The 19,895-nt window shown below is 34.3% G+C and overlaps 1 protein-coding gene across 2 annotated transcripts in view; it reads left to right on the top strand.

Moving 5' to 3' along the window:
• Positions 1-19,895, top strand: part of TRIQK (triple QxxK/R motif containing) — a 131,845-nt gene that overhangs the window by 74,842 nt on the left and 37,108 nt on the right. For both annotated transcript variants that reach the window (XM_066379109.1, XM_066379110.1), the window contains one exon: positions 752-833. In XM_066379109.1, the coding sequence (XP_066235206.1) occupies positions 773-833 (61 nt within the window). In that variant the 5' untranslated portion in view covers positions 752-772. The remainder of the gene's footprint in view (positions 1-751; positions 834-19,895) is intronic.

Below are 19,895 nucleotides of genomic sequence, written 5' to 3'. Positions count from 1 at the left end.
TTTTAAGGCTGCAAGTGATACACATCATTTCCATTCATATTCTATTAACAACTCAATTACATGTTTGAATTGAGGTTAAGAAATACAGTCTAACTCTGCCGAGAAGAAAAATAGAATGTGGATTTTGGTAAGTAGTTTGTATCTGCCATAATATAGGAACTCAAAAATGATAGGATTTAAAAGTTATCTAGGAGATTAAATCAGACAGAATATAGAGTATAGTAAGAATGAGAATATTAGTAGATGGTAGTGGTTTAAACTGTTTACAGAAAAAGGGGCAGTACTACAACTCACATTCCTGCACTCTGTTACCTATGTCATGTTTTATAAAACAAAATTCAAAGTATCTGAGATTCAAACTTTAGCCTTGTGTAGCATAATAGTTTGGAAAGAAGCACAGTCAAGTGCGTGCCTACAGCCTCAAACCATCTGAATAAAGACAACATTATTTTCACATGTATAGATAATGCTTTCTCTAATAGTGTGGTTTAATTGAGCATTGATTGTAAGTGATATAATGAGTGTCACCAAGAACAAATGATTGGGAAATTTAATTACCAGCAATTGTGTCCTTGATAATTATTTGAAAGAATTTTGTGTTCTCTACTGATAATCTAGTGGGAGTAAGTCAAAGACACCTTTACCCATTGTTTTAAGCATGATTTTATGGAATAAATTATTCATGAAGTTTATAGGTAATACTTTTGATTTTTTCAGAACATCATAATTTCATATTTTTTTTTCTTTGCAGCACGCATTTTGGAGATCAAAGATGGGTAGAAAAGATGCCTCTACTATAAAACTTCCTGTTGATCAGTACAGAAAGCAAATTGGTAAGCAGTGAATTCCCTTTGATACATTTCTGCAAATTAAGATAATGAACAAAAGCAATTATATGTAGTATTAAGAAAATAACTTTTCCCTAATATATGTAATATACAGAATATGAATAATGAAAGACTGTTTAGACTTTTTAAGGAGTAAACAATAAGTAGAGCCTTTCCTACCAATAGAGAAATACACTTTGTATATTTGTGATTTTTTCAAAGCTCTTATAATTATTACTAATTTAATAAAAGTAAGAAAAAAGAATTTATTCTTAAGATGCTTTTATATAGTCAGTACTTTAATATTATTATCTGTTAAATCTTTTTATTCATGTAAAACTTTAAATTCTGTTGTCTAGTAATGGTAATGATTTGATACCCTCCATTAAAACTGTACCTTAGTAAAATGGTGGACTAGAGGAAAGTCCACTCATCAGCACAGAAAGATAACAAGAAGCTTACCTGTTTAGACTACACTCCAGATCATGTAGTATTTTCTACTCATTCTTTTCAAGGATACATGGAGTATTAATGAAAATTATCCACATACAAGTCACAAACCAAGTCCCCCAATTTTAAAGAATCAATGTCATAAAACTACACTCTGAACAAAGTGTTGTAAATTAGAAATCAGAAGCAAAAATGAAACTGTTCCTTACCTAACCCCAAGCTCTTAAAAAAATCAATATTTATTGATTGACTTTAGAGAGACAGAGAGAGGGAGGGAGGAGAGAAAGAGAGAGAGAAAGTGAGAAAGGGGGGCAGGAGCAGTCATTTGTTGTTCCTCTTAGTTATGCACTCATTGATTGCTTCTTGTATGTGCCCTGACTGGACTGAACCTGCAGCCTTGGTGTTTCAGGAATGTCACCCTCTTTTTTTCTCATACGTTCTTTGCTATTGCACCTGTTCCTATTTTTGGAGAAATTTTAAAATAATAATAGTTAATAATAATTAAAAAAATTTTGAGATACAGTAACTGAAGGACAAACCAAGAAGTTGCAATAGGAATCAGAAAATAGGTTGAAATAATTGCTACCAAAAGAATATATCTTATACCCTATTATACCTACTCCTGGCTGGTTAGCTCTGTTGGTTAGAACATTTTCCTAATATGCCAAGGTTGGAGGTTGTGTTCCTGGCCTGTCTCTCTGTCTCCCCTCCTATTACTTAAAAAATCTCAAAAATGGGCAAAACATATAGAGATAGTTCATAAAAAAGGAAATCTAAATAGACTAAATAAACAAAAATAAAAGAACTATTACAATAAAAACTGAAATTAAAGGGTTTTATAACTGACTCACCCAACTGGTAGTCACATAAATGTAAATTACAGAACAGTATTTCTGATCTGGATAACTTCTTGAGTAGAGGTTAATTATGTTTGATTTATTTTGTATAATCCTTGAATAACATGGGTAAATCATTGAGTTCTTCCATTTTTTATATGTTAAAATAGAAGGACTTACCTACCAGAGTAAAGTCTCTAATCAAATGGGATGTGCTAATCACATAAATGAATATAATCATATTGTGAATCAATCTACACCCCAACTCTTAACTATATAGTTCTTAGAATTTTGACAATACAGAACATTTCTATCTTCTCAGATCATTCCATGTATCTGCTTCCATTTAGTCTCTACCCAATGTCCATTATGCAACCACTCTTCTGATTTCTATTATCATAGAGGAGTTTTTTTCTTATAAAAAAGGCTTCTGATTTTTATTGAAATTTAATTTTATTTAATAACCAATTTTGAGAATAGATATGTTAAAACTTGAAAGCCTTCTGTTCTATAAACATGACAGATTTTTCTTTGTATTTAGTTTTTATATTTATTAGATCTAAGGAAGAATAAGGCAGAGAAAGTAGTATAACTGTGAAGCCTCAGCCTTCTTCATATACTAAATTGTTCTGTGGGTGCTGTGGTATTCATTATGTTCCCATAGAAAGTTCTCTTTCCTGTTTTGCTTACTCTTGAAAATATATATAAGTAAGCATATGATCTACCTGTCTCACATGGATATGAGATATCCTGTGTGTACTTTGCAAATACAGTATTGGTAATAAAACAATATACTGTAATAAAAGAAGAATAGTGAGGGTTTACTTTTGTTTACTCTTTTAAAGATAATGCCCTGCCTAAGATTCTCATGTAATACTCTAGAACGTCAAATGAAATAGAAAAGCTATTAGTTAACTAATAAAAATTAAAACTAACTAATTCAAGGATTGTTCTCAGGAAAAGATTTTCTGATTTTCGGTGACAGAGTTAGAAAACACCACAAGCCAGAACTCATACTAAGATAGATCTTCTATCACTGATACCATCTCTTTTGAATAGAGTCCTATGCAGATATATCCAACATATGATAAAAAATGTGACGAAAGAATAAAAGTAGCTAGAATGATTTGGGGGACATATATCAGCATTGGTGTTAAAAAACAAAAGACAAGAAGAAGTACCAAAACAATAGTACAAATAGCAAATGAACTGAGTATCATAGTGTTTTGTGTATATTAAAGTTATTAGTAAGCTTATTTAGATTGCTAATAAACTTTCACAAAGAATAGTGTTAACATGTATGGGATGTCCTCTTGTTACTAAATCTCATTTATGTATACTTAATATGGTCAAACAGTAATTATATTTGGCAAGATGATTTTAACATCACTACTTAATATTTATCTTTGACTAAAAGTTTTGCCTTTTCAGTTATGAACTAAATGATAGTGAATAATGGCTTTTATAAAAGCTTTTTTTAAACAATATTCTTTGCTCAGGTGAGAATCAAATGAGCTGACGCTGACTGGAAACACTTTGCAGTTACAGAATCTTCAGAATAAACAGACACTGTTTTAATTATTGTAGTATAATCTTGGAATGTGTACTCAACTGACATGAAAATTTCACTTACAGCAATAAATTAAGAAATATGAAATATTGCTGACTACAGGGGGAAATACACTGGTACCTTGAGATACGAATTTAATTCGTTCTGTAACTGAGCTCGTAAGTCAGTCAACTCGTATATCAAACTGTTGATACTGGACCCATGTGCCAACGCGCCAACTAGCGGCAGCTTCCCGAATCACGACTCGTATCTCAGAATTTTGCTCGGATCTCGGACAAAAATATGGGCCGAGTCGCAGCTCGTATCTTAAAAAAATTGTATGTTGGTCTGTTCGTATCTCAAGGTACCACTGTATTAGTAAATTGGTTGGGCTTTATTCAGAATTAATTTTTCAAATATAGATGGTAAGAGAGTGGCTAATACTACATGTATTACTCTAAAAATAAACAATTTCAAAAATAAAAATAAGAGACTTTAAAAAACTTTTAACAAGATATTTTATAATTTTTATTAGTTATATCAGTCCAAATACATATTTATATGTGCTAGCTAAATTATGTAAAACTACAATAATTTGTTTGTAAAGCTCTGTTTTCTCATGTAACAGAAGTAGCTAACAAATATTAAGCATCTGGTGCAGGGCACATCTTAAATTTATTTCATAGCAGTCCTATGAAGTAGGAACTATTATTATCTTCATCATTACAGATCAGGAAAACTTGGCATAGATAGATTGAAGAATTTCCCCAAGGTTCTACAGTTGGCAAGAGTTAGAACCAGGACTAACTCCAAAAAATTGACCACAGAAGCCCTTCACTATACTACTTCCCTGGGCCATATATTAGGTACTGACAGATGTAAAGATAATTAAGTCACAAGATCTGAGTTCATGAAATCAGCAGTATGATAGCACTACAGCCATCATAAGAGTTTCAGGTACTGCTCCTCCTAATTTAGAAATAAGCCAAAATATGATTCTTGCACTTCTTAATTCTCTCTATATTTATCAAATTTCTAAGATTTTGTTATAATTTATTCAGTTAAAATTCATATACAGTTGTATACATATTTACCACTATTTTTTGTTCCTAATTCTCTTTTACATTCCTTATCTTCTATGGTCCTTGAAATAATTTTCTTTGTTTCTGATGGACATATTTTTTTCTCAGATTTTTTAGAATATGTGCCTGTTTGTGACAAATTCTAGGTTCTTTTTTCTATGAGATTGTCCTTCCTTCCTTCCTTCCTTCTTTCCTTCCTTCCTTCCTTCCTTCCTTCCTTCCTTCCTTCCTTCCTTCCTTCCTTCCCTCCCTCCTTCCTTCCTTCCTTCCTTCCTTTCTTCCTTCCAGAGGAGGGGAGATAGTGAGACAAACTCCCGAATACGCCCTGACCTGGATCTGCCCAGCAACCCTGACTGGGGCCATACTCAGGTACAGAGCTTTTTTTAGCACCTGAGGCTGAAGGCTCAGACATATGCTATTCTCAGCACCTGAGGCCATGCTTGGACCAAATGAGTAACTGGCTATGAAAGGGGAAGAGGAAGAGAAGAGGGAGAGGGAGGGAGAGAGAGGCAGATGGTTGCTTCTCCTGTGTACCCTAACCAGAAATCAAACCGGGATATACAGTGTGTCCATAAAGTCATGGTGCACTTTTGACCGATCATAGGAAAGAAACAAAAGATGATAGAAACATGAAATCCGCACCAAATAAAAGGAAAACCCTACCAGTTTCTGTAGGATGATGTGGCAGCATGTGCGCATGCGCAGATGACGTAACATCGTGTATACAGCGGAGAAGCCCACGGCCATGCCAATCGAGATGTGGACAGTACAGAGGAAAGTTCAGTGTGTTCTGTGGCTCACTAAATTCGAATCCATGACCAAAGTGCAACGTGAATATCAGCATGTTTATAACGAAGCGCCACCACATAGGGATAATATTAGTCGTGGGATAAGCAGTTGAAGGAAACCGGCAGTTTGGTGGAGAAACCCCGTTCTGGTAGGCCATCAGTCAGTGACGAGTCTGTAGAGGCTATATGGGATAGCTACCTAAGGAGCCCTAAAAAATCTGTGCATGAGCCCACATCAAACTGCACTGAATAGATATGAAACTGGGAGAGTTTTCCTTTTATTTGGTGCAGAATTCACATTTCTATCATCTTTTGTTGCTTTTCTGTGACCGGTCAAAAGCACCATGGCTTTACAGACACACTGTATATCTATCCGGACTGATGCTCTATCCACTGAACCACCAACCAGTTTTATATCCCACTTATGTGTGAAATCATATACTTCTTAACTTTTTCTGATTTACTTATTTCACTTAGTATAATGTTCTAAAGTTCCATCCATCTTGTCATAAATGACACTATGTAATCATTTCTTATGGCTGAATAGTATTTCATTGTATATATGTACCACTACCACTTCTTTATCCAATCCTCTGTGGAGGGACATTTTGGTTGTTTCTATGTCTTAGCCCAGGGGTCCCCAAACTACGGCCCGCGGGCCACATGCGGCCCCCTGAGGCCATTTATCCGGCCTCCGCCGCATTTCCAGAAGGGGCACCTCTTTCATTGGTGGTCAGTGAGAGGAGCATAGGATGCATCACAAAGCACGGCGTTGCTCACATACAGTACTACTTCCAGTGCTGCGGAATGCACGCGTCCCGACTCCGGAAGTGTGTCATATCATTTGTTACGGCTAGCAGTGACAAATATGGAACTGGATATTGACCATCTCATTAGCCAAAGCCAGGCCCATAGTTCCCATTGAAATACTGGTCAGTTTGTTGATTTAAATTTACTTGTTTTTTATTTTAAATATTGTATTTGTTCCCATTTTGTTTTTTTACTTTAAAATAAGATGTGCAGTGTGCATAGGGATTTGTTCATAGTTTTTTTTATAGTCTGGCACTCCAACAGTCTGAGGAACAGTGAACTGGCCCCCTGTGTAAAAAGTTTGGGGACCCCTGTCTTAGCCACTGTGCAAAATGCTGCGATGAATATGGGGGTGCATGTGTCTTTTTGTACCAATATTTTCGAGGTTTGAAATAGTTACTTAGTACAGGGATTGCTGAGTCATATGGTAGTTCTATTCTTAATTTTTTTGAGGACCCATCATACTTTTTTCCATAAAGGTTGCATTTTCACCAGCAGTAAGTGAGGGTTCCTTTTTCTCCACAGCCTCTTGAACACTTGTACCTATCTTGTTGATAATGAGTCAGTCTAACAGATGAGAAGTGGTATTTTATTGTAGTTTTGGTTGGCATTTCTCAAATAGCTAGTGAACATAAGCATATTTTTATATATCTATTGGCCATTTGTCCTCTTGGGAGGAGTGTCTGTTCAGGCCCTCTCATTTTTTAATTAAATTGTTTGCTTGTTTATTGCTGAGCTTTGTGAGTTCTTTACGTATTTTGGATAATAACCTCTTATTGGAGCTGTTGTTTGCAAATATCATCTCCCATTTTATTGGATGCCTATTTGTTTTGTTGTCAGTTTCTTCTGCTGTGCAGAAGCTTTTTAATTTGATAGAGTCCCATTGATTTATTTTTGCCTTTACTTCCCTTGCCTTTGGGTCAATTAATTCATAACTTGTTCTCTACGGCCAAGGTCCATGAGTTGAGTATGTTTTCTATTCTATGTAATTGATTGTTTCAGATATTATATTTAAGTCTTTGATCCATTCTGAATTAAATGTTGTGCAGGAGAACAAACTGTACTCAAGTTCCATTCTTTTGTATGTGGTTTCCCAATTTTCTCAGCACCATTTATTGGAGAGGCTTTCTTTTCTTCATTGTATCTTTTTGGCTCCTTTGTTGAGGATGATTTGTCCATATATATGTACTTCTATACCTATATACTGTCCATATATATATATATATATATATACACAGATATATACCATATAAGATATATGTGGTTTCATTTCTGTACTCTCAATTCTGTTCCATTGGTTTGTATGTCTGTTTGTCTGCCAGTAGCATGCTGTTTTGGTTATTGTGGCTCTAAAGTATAATTTGAAGTCTGGTATTGTGATACCTACAGTTTTATTCTTTTCCCCCAGGATTGGTTTAGCTATTTGAGGTTTTTTTTTATGGTTCCATACAAAGGCAGTGATTTATTGTTCTATTTCTTTAAAGAATGGCTTTGTGATTTTGATGGGGATTGCATTAATTTGTATATTGTTTTAAGTAATATGGTCATTTTAACTATATTGATTCTTCCAATCCATGAACAGGGAATATAAAATGTTTTAGTATTCAATTTGCTAGTATTTTATTGAAGATTTTTATAGGTGTATACATTAGAGATATTGGTCTGTGGTTTTTGTTTTTTATGAGTTGTACATGCCAGGTTTTGGTATGAGAGTTATGTTGGTCTCATCAAATATGTTCAGGAGTATTGCTTCTTCTATTTTTTGGAAGAGTTTGAGAAGGATAGGTACCAAAACTTCTTTGAGTGGTAAAATTTACTACTGTTACCATCTATTCTTGGACATTTGTTTTTTGGGAGTTTTTGATAGTTGTTTCTACAGTGTGTCTGTAAAGTCATGGTGCACTTTTGACCTGTCACAGGAAAGCAACAAAAGACAATAGAAATGTGAATTCTGCACCAAATAAAAGAAAAACTCTCCTAGTTTCACACCTATTCAGTGCAGTTCGATGTGGGCTCATACACAGATTTTTTAGGGCTCCTTAGGTAGCTATCCCATATAGCCTCTACAGACTCGTCACTGACTGATGGCCTGCCAGAACGTGGTTTCTCCACCAAACTGCCGGTTTCCTTCAACTGCTTATCCCACCGACTAATGTTATTCCTATGTGGTGGCACTTCATTATAAACACGCCGATATTCACGTTGCACTTTGGTCATGGATTTGAATTTAGCGAGCCACAGAACACACTGAACTTTCCTCTGTACTGTTCACATCTTGACTGCCATGGCTGTGGGCTGCTCCACTGTATACGCGGTGTTACATCATCTGCGCATGCGCACATGCTGCCACATCATCCTACAGAAACTGGTAGGGTTTTCCTTTTATTTGGTGCAGATTTCACATTTCTATCATCTTTTGTTGCTTTCCTGTGACCAGTCAAAAGTGCACCATGACTTCACAGACACACTGTATTTCCTCCCTGCTAATAGGTCTATTTAGATTTTCCACTTCTTCGTGACTCAGTTTAGGAAGATTGAATAGTGAACTTACCCATTTCCTCTAGGTTGTTGAACTTGGTGGCATATAATCTTACATAATATTCTACTATCATCCTTTATATATCTCTGATGTCTGTGATAATTTCTTCTTTTATTTTAGATTTTATTTATTAGCCTTTTCTCTTTTTTCCTTAGTGGTTTGTCAATTTTATTTATTCTTTCAAAGAACCAGCTCTTTGTTGTATTAATTTTTTCTATTTCATTTAATTCTGCTCTAATTTTTACTATTCCCTTTCTTCTGCTGACTTTGGGTTTGCCTACCTTTGTTCTTCTTTTTCAAGTTCTTTAGGATGTGATGTTAGTTTGTTTACTTGGGATCCTTTTTTTTTTTTTTTTTTGATGTAAGCCTGTAATGATGTAAGCCTCTTATAACCACTTTCACTGTATCCCAGAAATTTTTATTTTATTTTATTTTATTTTAAACAGAGACAGAGAGAGAGTCAGAGACAGGGATAGATAGGGACAGACAGGAACGGAGAGAGATGAGAAGTATCAATCAATAGTTTTTCGTTGCGACACTTTAGTTGTTCATTGATTGCTTCCTCATATGGGTCTTGACCATAGGGCTGCAGCAGACCGAGTAACTCCTTGCTTGAGCCAGCAATCTTGGGTCCAAGCTGGTGAGCTTTTGCTCAAACCAGATGAGCCCATGCTCAAGCTGGCAACCTCGGAGTCTCAAACCTGGGTCTTCCGCATCCTAGTCCAATGCTCTATCCACTGCGCCACCACCCGGTCAGGCTGTATCCCAGAAATTTTGATGTCATAGTGTCACTTTCATTTGTCTGTATATATATTTTGTTCTCTGCTTTTATTTATTCTTTGACCCAATAATTTTTTAGGAGTACGTTATATAATTTCCACATTTTTGTTGGCTTCTTACTTCCTTTTTACAGTTGAATTCTAATTTCATATCCTTATGGTCAGAAAATATACTTGGTATGATTTCAATTTTCTTGAATTTGTTGATGTTAGTTTTGTTGCTCAACATATGGTTTATCTTGGAGAGTTCTCCATGCACATTGGAGAAGAATATATAATCTGACTTTTTGGAAGAAATGTCCTGAATAAGTTTCTTATGTCTATTTGGTTCAGTGTGTCAGTTAAGACTGATATTTCTTTATTGATTTTCTGTTTGGAAGATCTATCCAAAGCTATCAATGATTTATTGAAATCTTTGAGTATAATTGTGTTTTTGTCTGCTTCTATTTTTAGATCAGTTAGTACATTTCTTATATATTTTGGTGCTCCCTGGTTCAGTGCATATATTTAAAGATGTATTATGCCTTTTTGGTAGAGTGTCCCCTTTATCATTATGAAATGTCCATCCTTGTCTCTGGTTACCTTTGTTGTCTTGAAGTTACCATTATCAGATATGAGTATGACTACACCTGCTTTTCTTTGGATATTAGTTGCTTGGAGAATCATTTCCCAACCTTTCACTTTTAATCTACTTTTGCCCTTGCCACATAGCTGTGTCTCTTGAAGGCAGCATATGTTTGGGTTTTGCATTTTGATCTAATCTGCTACTCTGTGCCTCTTTATTGGTGAGTTCAGTCCATTTACATTTAGTGTAATTATTGACACTGGAGTATTTCCGATAGCCATTTTATGTTTTCTTTTTTAGTAGCTCTGTGTCTTGTTTGGTTCTTTTTGTTTTTTCTTGTTTCTATTCATTGTTTTTGTTTGGTGGTATTCCATACTTCTTTCCCCTGTTTCTGCTTTTTTAAGCTGTGTGTTTCAGTAGTGACTTTTTTGTGGGTGGTTACCATTAGGGTAAGAAAAAAATGTTTATATGTACAAGAGTCCTCTGTCATATGAGTACTTTCACACTCCTTTCTCCTTTGCTATTGCAGATCTTTATCCTCTCCACTTTTATGGTATTGTTGTCACAGATTATTCTTGTTTTTATTGTGATCCTTTTGGAGCATTTACTTGTAGTTTTGATTTGTTCTGTTCTTTATGTCTGGTTGAGTAACACCCTTAAATATTTTCTGCAGTGGAAGTTTTCTGGAGATAAATTCCCTCACCTTCTGTATGTCTGCAAAAGTTTTTCTTTCTCCTTCATACTTAAAGGATAACTTTGATGGATATATTATTCTTGGCTGGTAATTCCTCTCTTTCAGTGCTTTGAATATTTTGGTCCACTCTCTTCTGACTTGTAGAGTTTCTGCTGAGAAGTCTGTTGATAACCTAATGGACTTTCCTTTATAGGTTATGTTCTTTTTTTCTCTAGCTGCCTTGAGGATTCTTTCTTTGTCATTTATTTTTTGACAATTTTATTATGATGTGCCTTGCAGTAGGTCCATTTTGGTTGAAGAACTCAGCATTGTTTGCTTCTTTGATCTGAGGTTCTAACTCATAGTTTTATGAAATTCTCATCTATTATTTGTTTAAATAGGCTCTTGATTTCCTTCTCCCTCTTTTCTTTTTATGATATACCCATTCTTTTTTTTTAATAAAGGTTGTGGCAAATCTCATGTAAAAAAAATTTTTTTTACTTATTTATTTTAGAGAGGACAGAGAGTAAGAGAGAGAGAGAGAGAGAGAGAGAGAGAGAGAGAAAGGGTAAAGAAGCAGGAAACATCAGCTCTCATATGTGCCTTGACCAGACAAGTGCAGGGCTTTCTGGAAATTTTTATTTTCTTTTTGAGCTACATCTCTGTCTTGTGTAGCCATGGTATTCGATTTCTTTTTTCTTGATATTTGAGAGTGGTATTGTTAAAAACCCTAAAACCAAAAAACTTTAGTCCATTTGATCTATCAGGCACACTTCCGAACCTAGCTGGGGTTCCTTCACTGCATTATAGTTGTTCAGTTTGTTGAAATTTCAAGAGGAGAGTTCAGAGGTATGTCTCACGTGGCCATTACTCTGATGCCATCTCTATAATTCCTATTTTTAATTGATAATGTTTAATTTTGCTCCATCTCTTTTGTTCATCATCATTATTAAGATTTGTCTTATATATAGACATAAGGATTTAGCTTTTGTTATTCTAGATTCTGTTGTGTGTTATTTTCTATAATTCTACTCGTACCTTTATGATTTCCTTAATTGTAATTTTTTAAAAAAATTTTATAATTCAATTGAATGCTTTGCTATTTATTTTTCAAACTTTTTTGGGTAATGTTCTCATTTAATGGATTTGTTTTGTTTTTTTGTTATTTTTATTACATCACTGACATCATATTTAGACCTTCTTGAATTAATTATATGTTATATATAATTCTATAGATATTATTGAGTTGTATATAACACATATATATATTCAATATAGTAACTATTGAAATACATATATTATATACAGATGTATATATATTTCACATTGATTTTAACCTGATTGTTTTTTGTTCAAAGAATGTTTTCAATATGTCTGTTTCTGATACTACTTTTTCCACTATTGCTTAGTATGTGCTCAGTTTTGTTAATTTATGTTTATTTTTGAAAAGAGTAGGTATTCTCTAACATTTAGATGTGTAAATACTTCTTATGTTAATTGTGGTGTTCAAATTTTTTTTGTACTTTACATGAATATTTGAACTGTCATTCTGTGTGAAAGGAGAACAAAACATCCTCATCATAACTATGGAGTGTATAGAGCTGTCAATTTGGTCATTTTATTTTTTCTTTTAATTTTTTTTTTTTTCTCATTTTTCTGAAGCTGGAAACAGGGAGAGACAGTCAGACAGACTCCCGCATGCGCCCGACCGGGATCCACCCGGCACGCCCACCAGGGGGCGACGCTCTGCCCACCAGGGGGCGATGCTCTGCCCATCCTGGGCGTCGCCATGTTGCGACCAGAGCCACTCTAGCGCCTGGGGCAGAGGCCACAGAGCCATCCCCAGCGCCCGGGCCATCTTTGCTCCAATGGAGCCTCGGCTGCGGGAGGGGAAGAGAGAGACAGAGAGGAAAGCATGGCGGAGGGGTGGAGAAGCAAATGGGCGCTTCTCCTATGTGCCCCGGCCGGGAATCGAACCCGGGTCCTCCGCACGCTAGGCCGACGCTCTACCGCTGAGCCAACCGGCCAGGGCTTTTTTTTCTTTTATATAGTTTGGGATTTTTTTTTTTTTTGCAAAGTATTTCTAAACTGGTACATATTTATGATAATTTCTCTTTTATATTAAACAATGGCATCTTTATAAAATGCACTTTTTTTTTCTTAGAAATTTTTTTTTGCGTTGATACTGGTAAATACCTCTCTCTTTTATTTAGTATTCTGATAATTTTTTCTATTCCCTTTCATCTAGAGCCATGATGGCGAACCTTTTTATAGAAACCACCCACTTTTGGCCCTGGCGGGTTTGCTCAGTGGTAGAGCGTCGGCTTGTGCAGGAGTCCCGGTTCGATTCCCAAACAGGGCACACAGGAGAAGCGCCCATCTGCTTCTCCACCCCTCCCCCCCCCTGCCCATCTGCTTCTCCACCCCTCCCCCTCTCCTTCCTCTCTGTCTCTCTCTTCCCCTCCCGTAGCCGAGGCTCCATTGGAGCAAAGATGGCCCGGGTGCTGAGGATGGCTCTGGATGCAACAGACTGATGCCCCAGAGGGGCAGAGCATCGCTCCCTGGTGGGCATGCCAGGTGGATCCCAGTCGGGCGCATGCGGGAGTCTGTCTGACTGCCTCCCTGTTTCCAGCTTCAGGAAAATGAAAAAAAAAAAAACCGCCCACTTTTGCAGTGCTGGTCAACCTGGTCCCTCCCGCCCACTAGTGGGTGTTCCAGCTTTCATGGTGGGCCAATCATGGCGCCGTTTGGTTGCTCCGCTGCCACCCACCATGAAAGCTGAAATACCCACTAGTGGGCGGGAGGGACCAGATTGACCTACACTGCAAAAGTGGGCGGTTTTTATAAAAAGGTTTGCCATCACATATCTAGACCTTAATCTGTTTATGTTTTTGATATAGTTTAAGAGTCTTTGACTTTGAATAAGACAAACTTAATCCTGTATTTATATTGTGAATGAACAATCTAGATACTTTCAACAATTTATTTTTTATTTTTTATTTTTTTGGTGGATTTTCCTCGCTAATCTCTACACTAACCTTTTTAAAATTATTTTAAAGTGTGCATTCGATTTTTTTCTCTCTTCTCTCTCTTTCTCTCTCTCTATATGTGTGTCTATATGTATGTGTGTGTGTGTGTATATATGTATATATATATTTCCTCAAATTTACCTGGTATATTTTACTTAATGTAATCTAAAGTGTATTGATATCTTTATCATAAACAATATAAAGATTTTAACTTTTTATACCTGACTTACTCCTGTTGTTTGTATTAATTTCTTCTTTTGTTTTTAAAAGCATGAGCTCAATTATTACAATTATTGTTTTTAAGTTTTATTACCTATTATTCCTTAGAACTAACTTTATGTGTCATGTCTTTAGTAACAACTACCTTTTGTATTTTACATTTTCCTTCTGAAGTGTCTTTGTTCCTTTTGCCTTCGTAAAAGTATCCATTAGTAGAGCCTGACCAGGTCATGGTGCAGTGAATAGAGCATTAGACTGGGATGTACACGACCCAGGTTGAAAACCCCAAGGTCACCAGCTTAAGTGCGGGCTCATCCAAATTGAGTGTGGGTTCACCAGCTTGAGCACAGGTTTGCTGGCTTGAGCATGGAATCATAGATAGCACCTCATGGTCACTGGCTTGAGCACAAAGATCAGTGGCTTGAGCAAGGGGTCAGTCACTCTGCTCTAGTTCCCTGGTCAAGGCACATGAGAAAGCAGTAAATGAATAGCTATGGTGCTGCAATGAAGAGTTAATGCTTCTCATCTCTCTCCCTTCCTGTCTGTCTGTCCCTCCCTAACTGTCACTCTCTCTGTCTTTCTGTCTCTGTCAGACACACAAAAAAGAAAGTATCCATTAGTACTAAAATTTTTCAATGTCTGCTTATAATATAGTAATGTTATATTGTACTCATAATAAAAGTATAGCTTAGCTGGGCACATAATTATAGTTGATATTTTAATCTGCTCAGAACTTTGAAAATATTGTTCCATTCATTTCCTCTTCTGGTGTTACTGATGAAGGTGTTCTATTACTCTATTTTTCATTTCTTATAGTTATATTTTCCTCTCCAGGTTTTAAGGGTTTTTTTTTATTAAAATTTTTTCAGTTCTAATTTAAAGCAAATATTTATTTTTATTTAGTAAAAATTCAAAAAAAATAAGGCTTGGGATTTGCTGGCTGTGCTTCTTTCTCATAAGGATTCTTGTCTTAAATTCTGGAAAGACTTAGAAATATGATTTTTATTTTTATAATGACTTTCCCCCTTTTTGTTTATCCTTCTGGAATTCCTATTGCATATAAATTAAATTATCCCATTGTAACATCATATCTCTTATAATCACTTTTTAATTATCCTCTTTTTATTTCACTGTTCTTTACTAGGTTTGTTCTTTTCAGAATTATCTTCTTTTTGATTAGAGTTCAGCAATTCTTTGTCTCTCACTGTCTTTCTGTCTCTCTCTTACTCATGTATTTATTGCTATTTGTAACTTGTACCCATGGATATATCATTTTAGTGACCTTTCTTAGTTATGTGTAAAAGGTCTGATTATTTAAAAATCTTTTTTATTCTATTTCTCTGTTTTTTCTTCTGTAATTATTTTAAACTCCAATTTTATATTCTTCCATGAGTCCTTCTTATGGTACCAACTTTCTCATTGGTTGTAATGGCTGTTCTACCTCATGCTATTTTCTTATCCCCTTCCTTTTTTAAATCCCTTTAGGTTTTATGGGTGTGTGTGTGTGTGTGTGTGTGTGTGTGTGTGTGTGTTCAACTTCAACAGAGGTTTGTTTGTATTTGTTTCTGTTTATTCCCTTGGTGAGAGTGCTAGCAGTCTGAATTGCAAAATCTTTTCACAGTGCAATGTTCTGTTTGGTTACTGACAGTAAGGATTTTATAGATTTTGGACCAGTGATCTGAATTTTTTTTTTGGCCTAATATTTTTGAAATTTGGACCTCACACTTTGTATTGGGTCTAAAGACTTAAGATTTGTATTTTTCATAGGAGATACATCCTTCCTCCACACTCAGAGTTTAGAGGAAGCAGAGAGATTCATTGTTATTTCTCCAAACAAGTGTAGATTATTTTTCTTTCCTCTTTGTATGGCTTAGTCAGTACTTTGAGGACCTCAACTTTATTCATGTATCTCAATTTCAGCTCTTTTCTCATAGTAGCACTGTAAATACCTGCACTAAAAGTCAATGTGCTTGACATTGAAAACCAAGAATTTATATACCACTAACCACCTCCAGGGCTACCAGAATATCAGTTGAAAGTAGCTGTGTTGCTTTGAGGTTATTTTGTTGTTCTTATTTGTGTGTTTCTGGCTTTGAACATCTTTAATTCCTTATGTCTCTGTAAATATTTATACATTTATAGCATTATAGAGTTATTACATTATCCTACTGTTTTTATGTACTCATATCAGAAATCTCAGCTCAGTCTACCAAACTTTCATATCCTTTGAATATCTTATTTCACTGATTACACATATTACTTTTATTACCTATTTTAAATATATATACATATACAGGCAGTCCCCAGGTTATAAATGACATAGGTTCTGTAGGTTTGAAAATCTTAAATATATGCACAGAAAGGTAAAAATATATACCATGTTAAAACAAACATCTATGTTGCATTTAATAGGTAAATGTACCTGTTCCAACATACAGTACATCCAAATTCACTCTAGGAACAAACTTATAGAACCTGTCTCATTTGTAATCCAGAGACTGCCTACATATTATATAGACTGCCTGCAAATTATAATATATAATATATTACATATATTATATATTATATATATCTGTACCTACTAGGATTGAAACATTCTCCTTGCCAGCAGAAACTAATTTTTTTCTTGCATCCCTAATTGATTATCCCTAATGATAAAAGGTATTTTATAAATACTTGTTAAGATTATAAAATAATCTCCCTAATTCTCAGGTAAAATTCTGTATAATCTTTGTTTAAGCTACTCTTTTTAAATTAGTCTTAAATGTTCTATTATTTCTCTTAAAATAATAAGCAATATCTTCAACTAACTTAAAAAACATTTAAATTGCTGTTTAACTTTACTGAAGTGTTTTTTTAATCTTCTTTTATACTTTCTGTTGTTTTCATTTGGTTTTATCTCTGTACTCCAAGGGCACATTGCACAAAGCAGGTATTTTAAAAAAAATGTTTGTTAATTTTTTTTTGGCAAGGTGCAAACTAAACACTGATATACTTTATAGTATATTCTGCTAATTTCATTTCCCTGCATACATACTTTCTTTCTTGGTTAGCATTTTTAATATGATTTTTGGAAAGTAATTTATATCTCATTAACAACTTGCTAGTCTGTCTTTGTAGCAACCCAAATCATGGTACTTGTTTCTTAGTACTCAGTGTGGTGTTGTTTTGGGGAAGTCCTTACCATGATTAATATTAAGCTATTCTGTCTAAACATTGAAAAATTATCATTGGTATATTACCTCTATAACATAATATTAAAAAATTTACATGAGATTTTCATCTCTAAGGGTTCATTTACCAACTTCCTCTTATCTGACCAAATATTTCCAAATAAGTTTGAGAAAATTATTTTTTGTCAATTTTATTTCTATAGGTAACATCTTTTTTTTTTTTAAGGGAATACATGACATGATTTTGTGTTTGGCTGACTATAAAAGTGTACTATGGGCCTGACCTGTGGTGGTGCAGCAGATAAAGCATCAACCTGGAAACACTGAGGTTGCCGGTTCAAAACCCTGGCTTGCCTGGTAAAGGCACATATGGGGGTTGATGCTTCCTGCTCCTCCTCCCCCTTTTCTCTTTCTCTCTCTCTCTCTCTCTCTCTCTCTCTCTCTCTCTACCCCCTCCTCTATAAAATGTATAAATAAAAAAATAATAAAAGTGTACTATGTTGGCAATAATCCACTGGATCTGTGTTTCTGGTTTTATAACAATTTTCTATTTATTTGATTAATATTTTCATTATTTTTTGCCTGTGACCATGCCATTTGTGATTTTATTCATCTTGCCACTCTCCAAAACCAGGCCCTTTGGTTTAGTGACATAGCTACTGAGTTTGCTTTTAATTCCATAAGACTATTGACCTTTGCTTTTGTAATGAATTTTATACAGTTATTTGCAGTGTTTAATATAATAACTAAAAGTTGTGTTTATATGGCAGTTGCAAAATTATATGCCAAGTTGTTCTGCCCTTTTATATGTAATTTTGTTAAGATGAGAAAAGTAAGATGACAAATAGTGTTTTGCTTTTTGAGGAAGGGGGTAGGGATTTGGAACATTTGATGAGAAATTATTCTAGAAATACTGAAGGAAATATAAAAGCCTTTACTGTTGATGACCAAATTTTAATTTTGTTAGTATTTTTTGGCATGCTATAAATAATCCATCTTTCAGTAATTTCTTTGAGCAATTAAATTTAGACTACAAAATTTTCTTTTTAGATATTTTGACTCTTATCTCTTTGCTTTTTCTATTATATATTAATTGGTAAAGTCTATATAAATGGACAATAAATTATGTATCTTTGTAATAGAGATCAAACAGTGAATAGAACTTGGTATTCATCCCAGACAGAATTATGATTGAATGTATTTGCAAGATTAAAGCAGTGAATATTTTTTTTCTAATTAAAGGTAATTAAAGATTTCCAGACACAAATAAATGACAATGAATTGAAGAATAAGTGTAGAAGCAAGTCCATTTGCAGGTGAAAAGATATGCCTTTGAAGCAGAACCAGCTGTATTTTCATAGAAAGAATAACAGTTTAGGAAGCTTTTCTGCATGTGCTAGCTTAATAGCATAATGTACTCATAAGCAGCTTATGGAGTATTCAGAAAATAACAGTGCATTAACTTTTAAAACAGAAACAGCAGAGGAAGATCAGTATTGCCAGATGATGATAGAGAGTGTGGTTAGCATAAAGTCCACTGTTGAGAAAGAAAAACACTGGGCTTCTGAAAAATGAACAGTTACAAAACAATAAACAGATATTTAAATAACAATGGAGTTAAGTAAGAATATCAACAAAATAAAGGAGGAAATATCTTATTTCTAGGCAGATTAAAGGAATCAAAAAGCAAATATGTAAAGCAGTTAAGTGATCTATTTTTCCATTTGAAACGCTCAGTAAAACTGTTGCACAGGTAAAACTGACTGTTGCATTAAATATTAAATAATTCATGACATAAGCATAGGCTTTTATGTTGTATTAAATACAGCATATGAATTATCCTTTTCTAAAATATTATAATATGAGGAATGGAAGCGGTAATATTAAAGTAGCAACATATGATCTTTATTAACTATATGTTTTATAGCTACTTGTGGCTTTTTATAAGAACAGTGCCCATGATAAAGTTAAATATATATATTAATTTTACTGAATAATAAAGGAAATTTTAACACAGATATTATCTACTTATTAAAAATTATGACTGAACATGGTTTTAAAATTGTTTTTTAGAAAGCAGATACTACATAGATTTTCTGCAAAGTATATAAATAAAATTATAAATAGATGGTTATCATCTTTGTTATCGAAATCCAGGCATAACTGGAAAATTCTTTTACATCAGTGTTTTCTTTTTGTTATAATTTTCCTTTTAGTTGATACTCATAATCCTTTTTTAAGATTTGAAGCAAGAATTTCTGTTGATTATGTACCATAAGTTTTTAATATGTATTGTCAATCATTGTTTAACAGGAAAAAATTAGGTTCAGAAAACTTTGATTTGTTAAAATTGCTTGTAGTGAGAACTAGACACATATTATTAGGTGACTCTTGATCTATTGTAATTGGAATAAACTTGATAATCGATTGGGACATAAAAATGATTAAAATGAATACAAAGAAGAATATCTATTATTCCCTGGTCTTAGTTTTTATAAGAGTGTGAGCCAGAGCAGGAAATAGCCATGATTCCAGAGTGAAATAAGAAATAGAAACTGGTGGTAGAAAAAGAAATT

The sequence above is a fragment of the Saccopteryx leptura genome, chromosome 3 (assembly GCF_036850995.1).
Source record: "Saccopteryx leptura isolate mSacLep1 chromosome 3, mSacLep1_pri_phased_curated, whole genome shotgun sequence".
NCBI lineage: Eukaryota > Metazoa > Chordata > Mammalia > Chiroptera > Emballonuridae > Saccopteryx > Saccopteryx leptura.
This window is presented reverse-complemented; position numbering and strand designations above follow the sequence as displayed.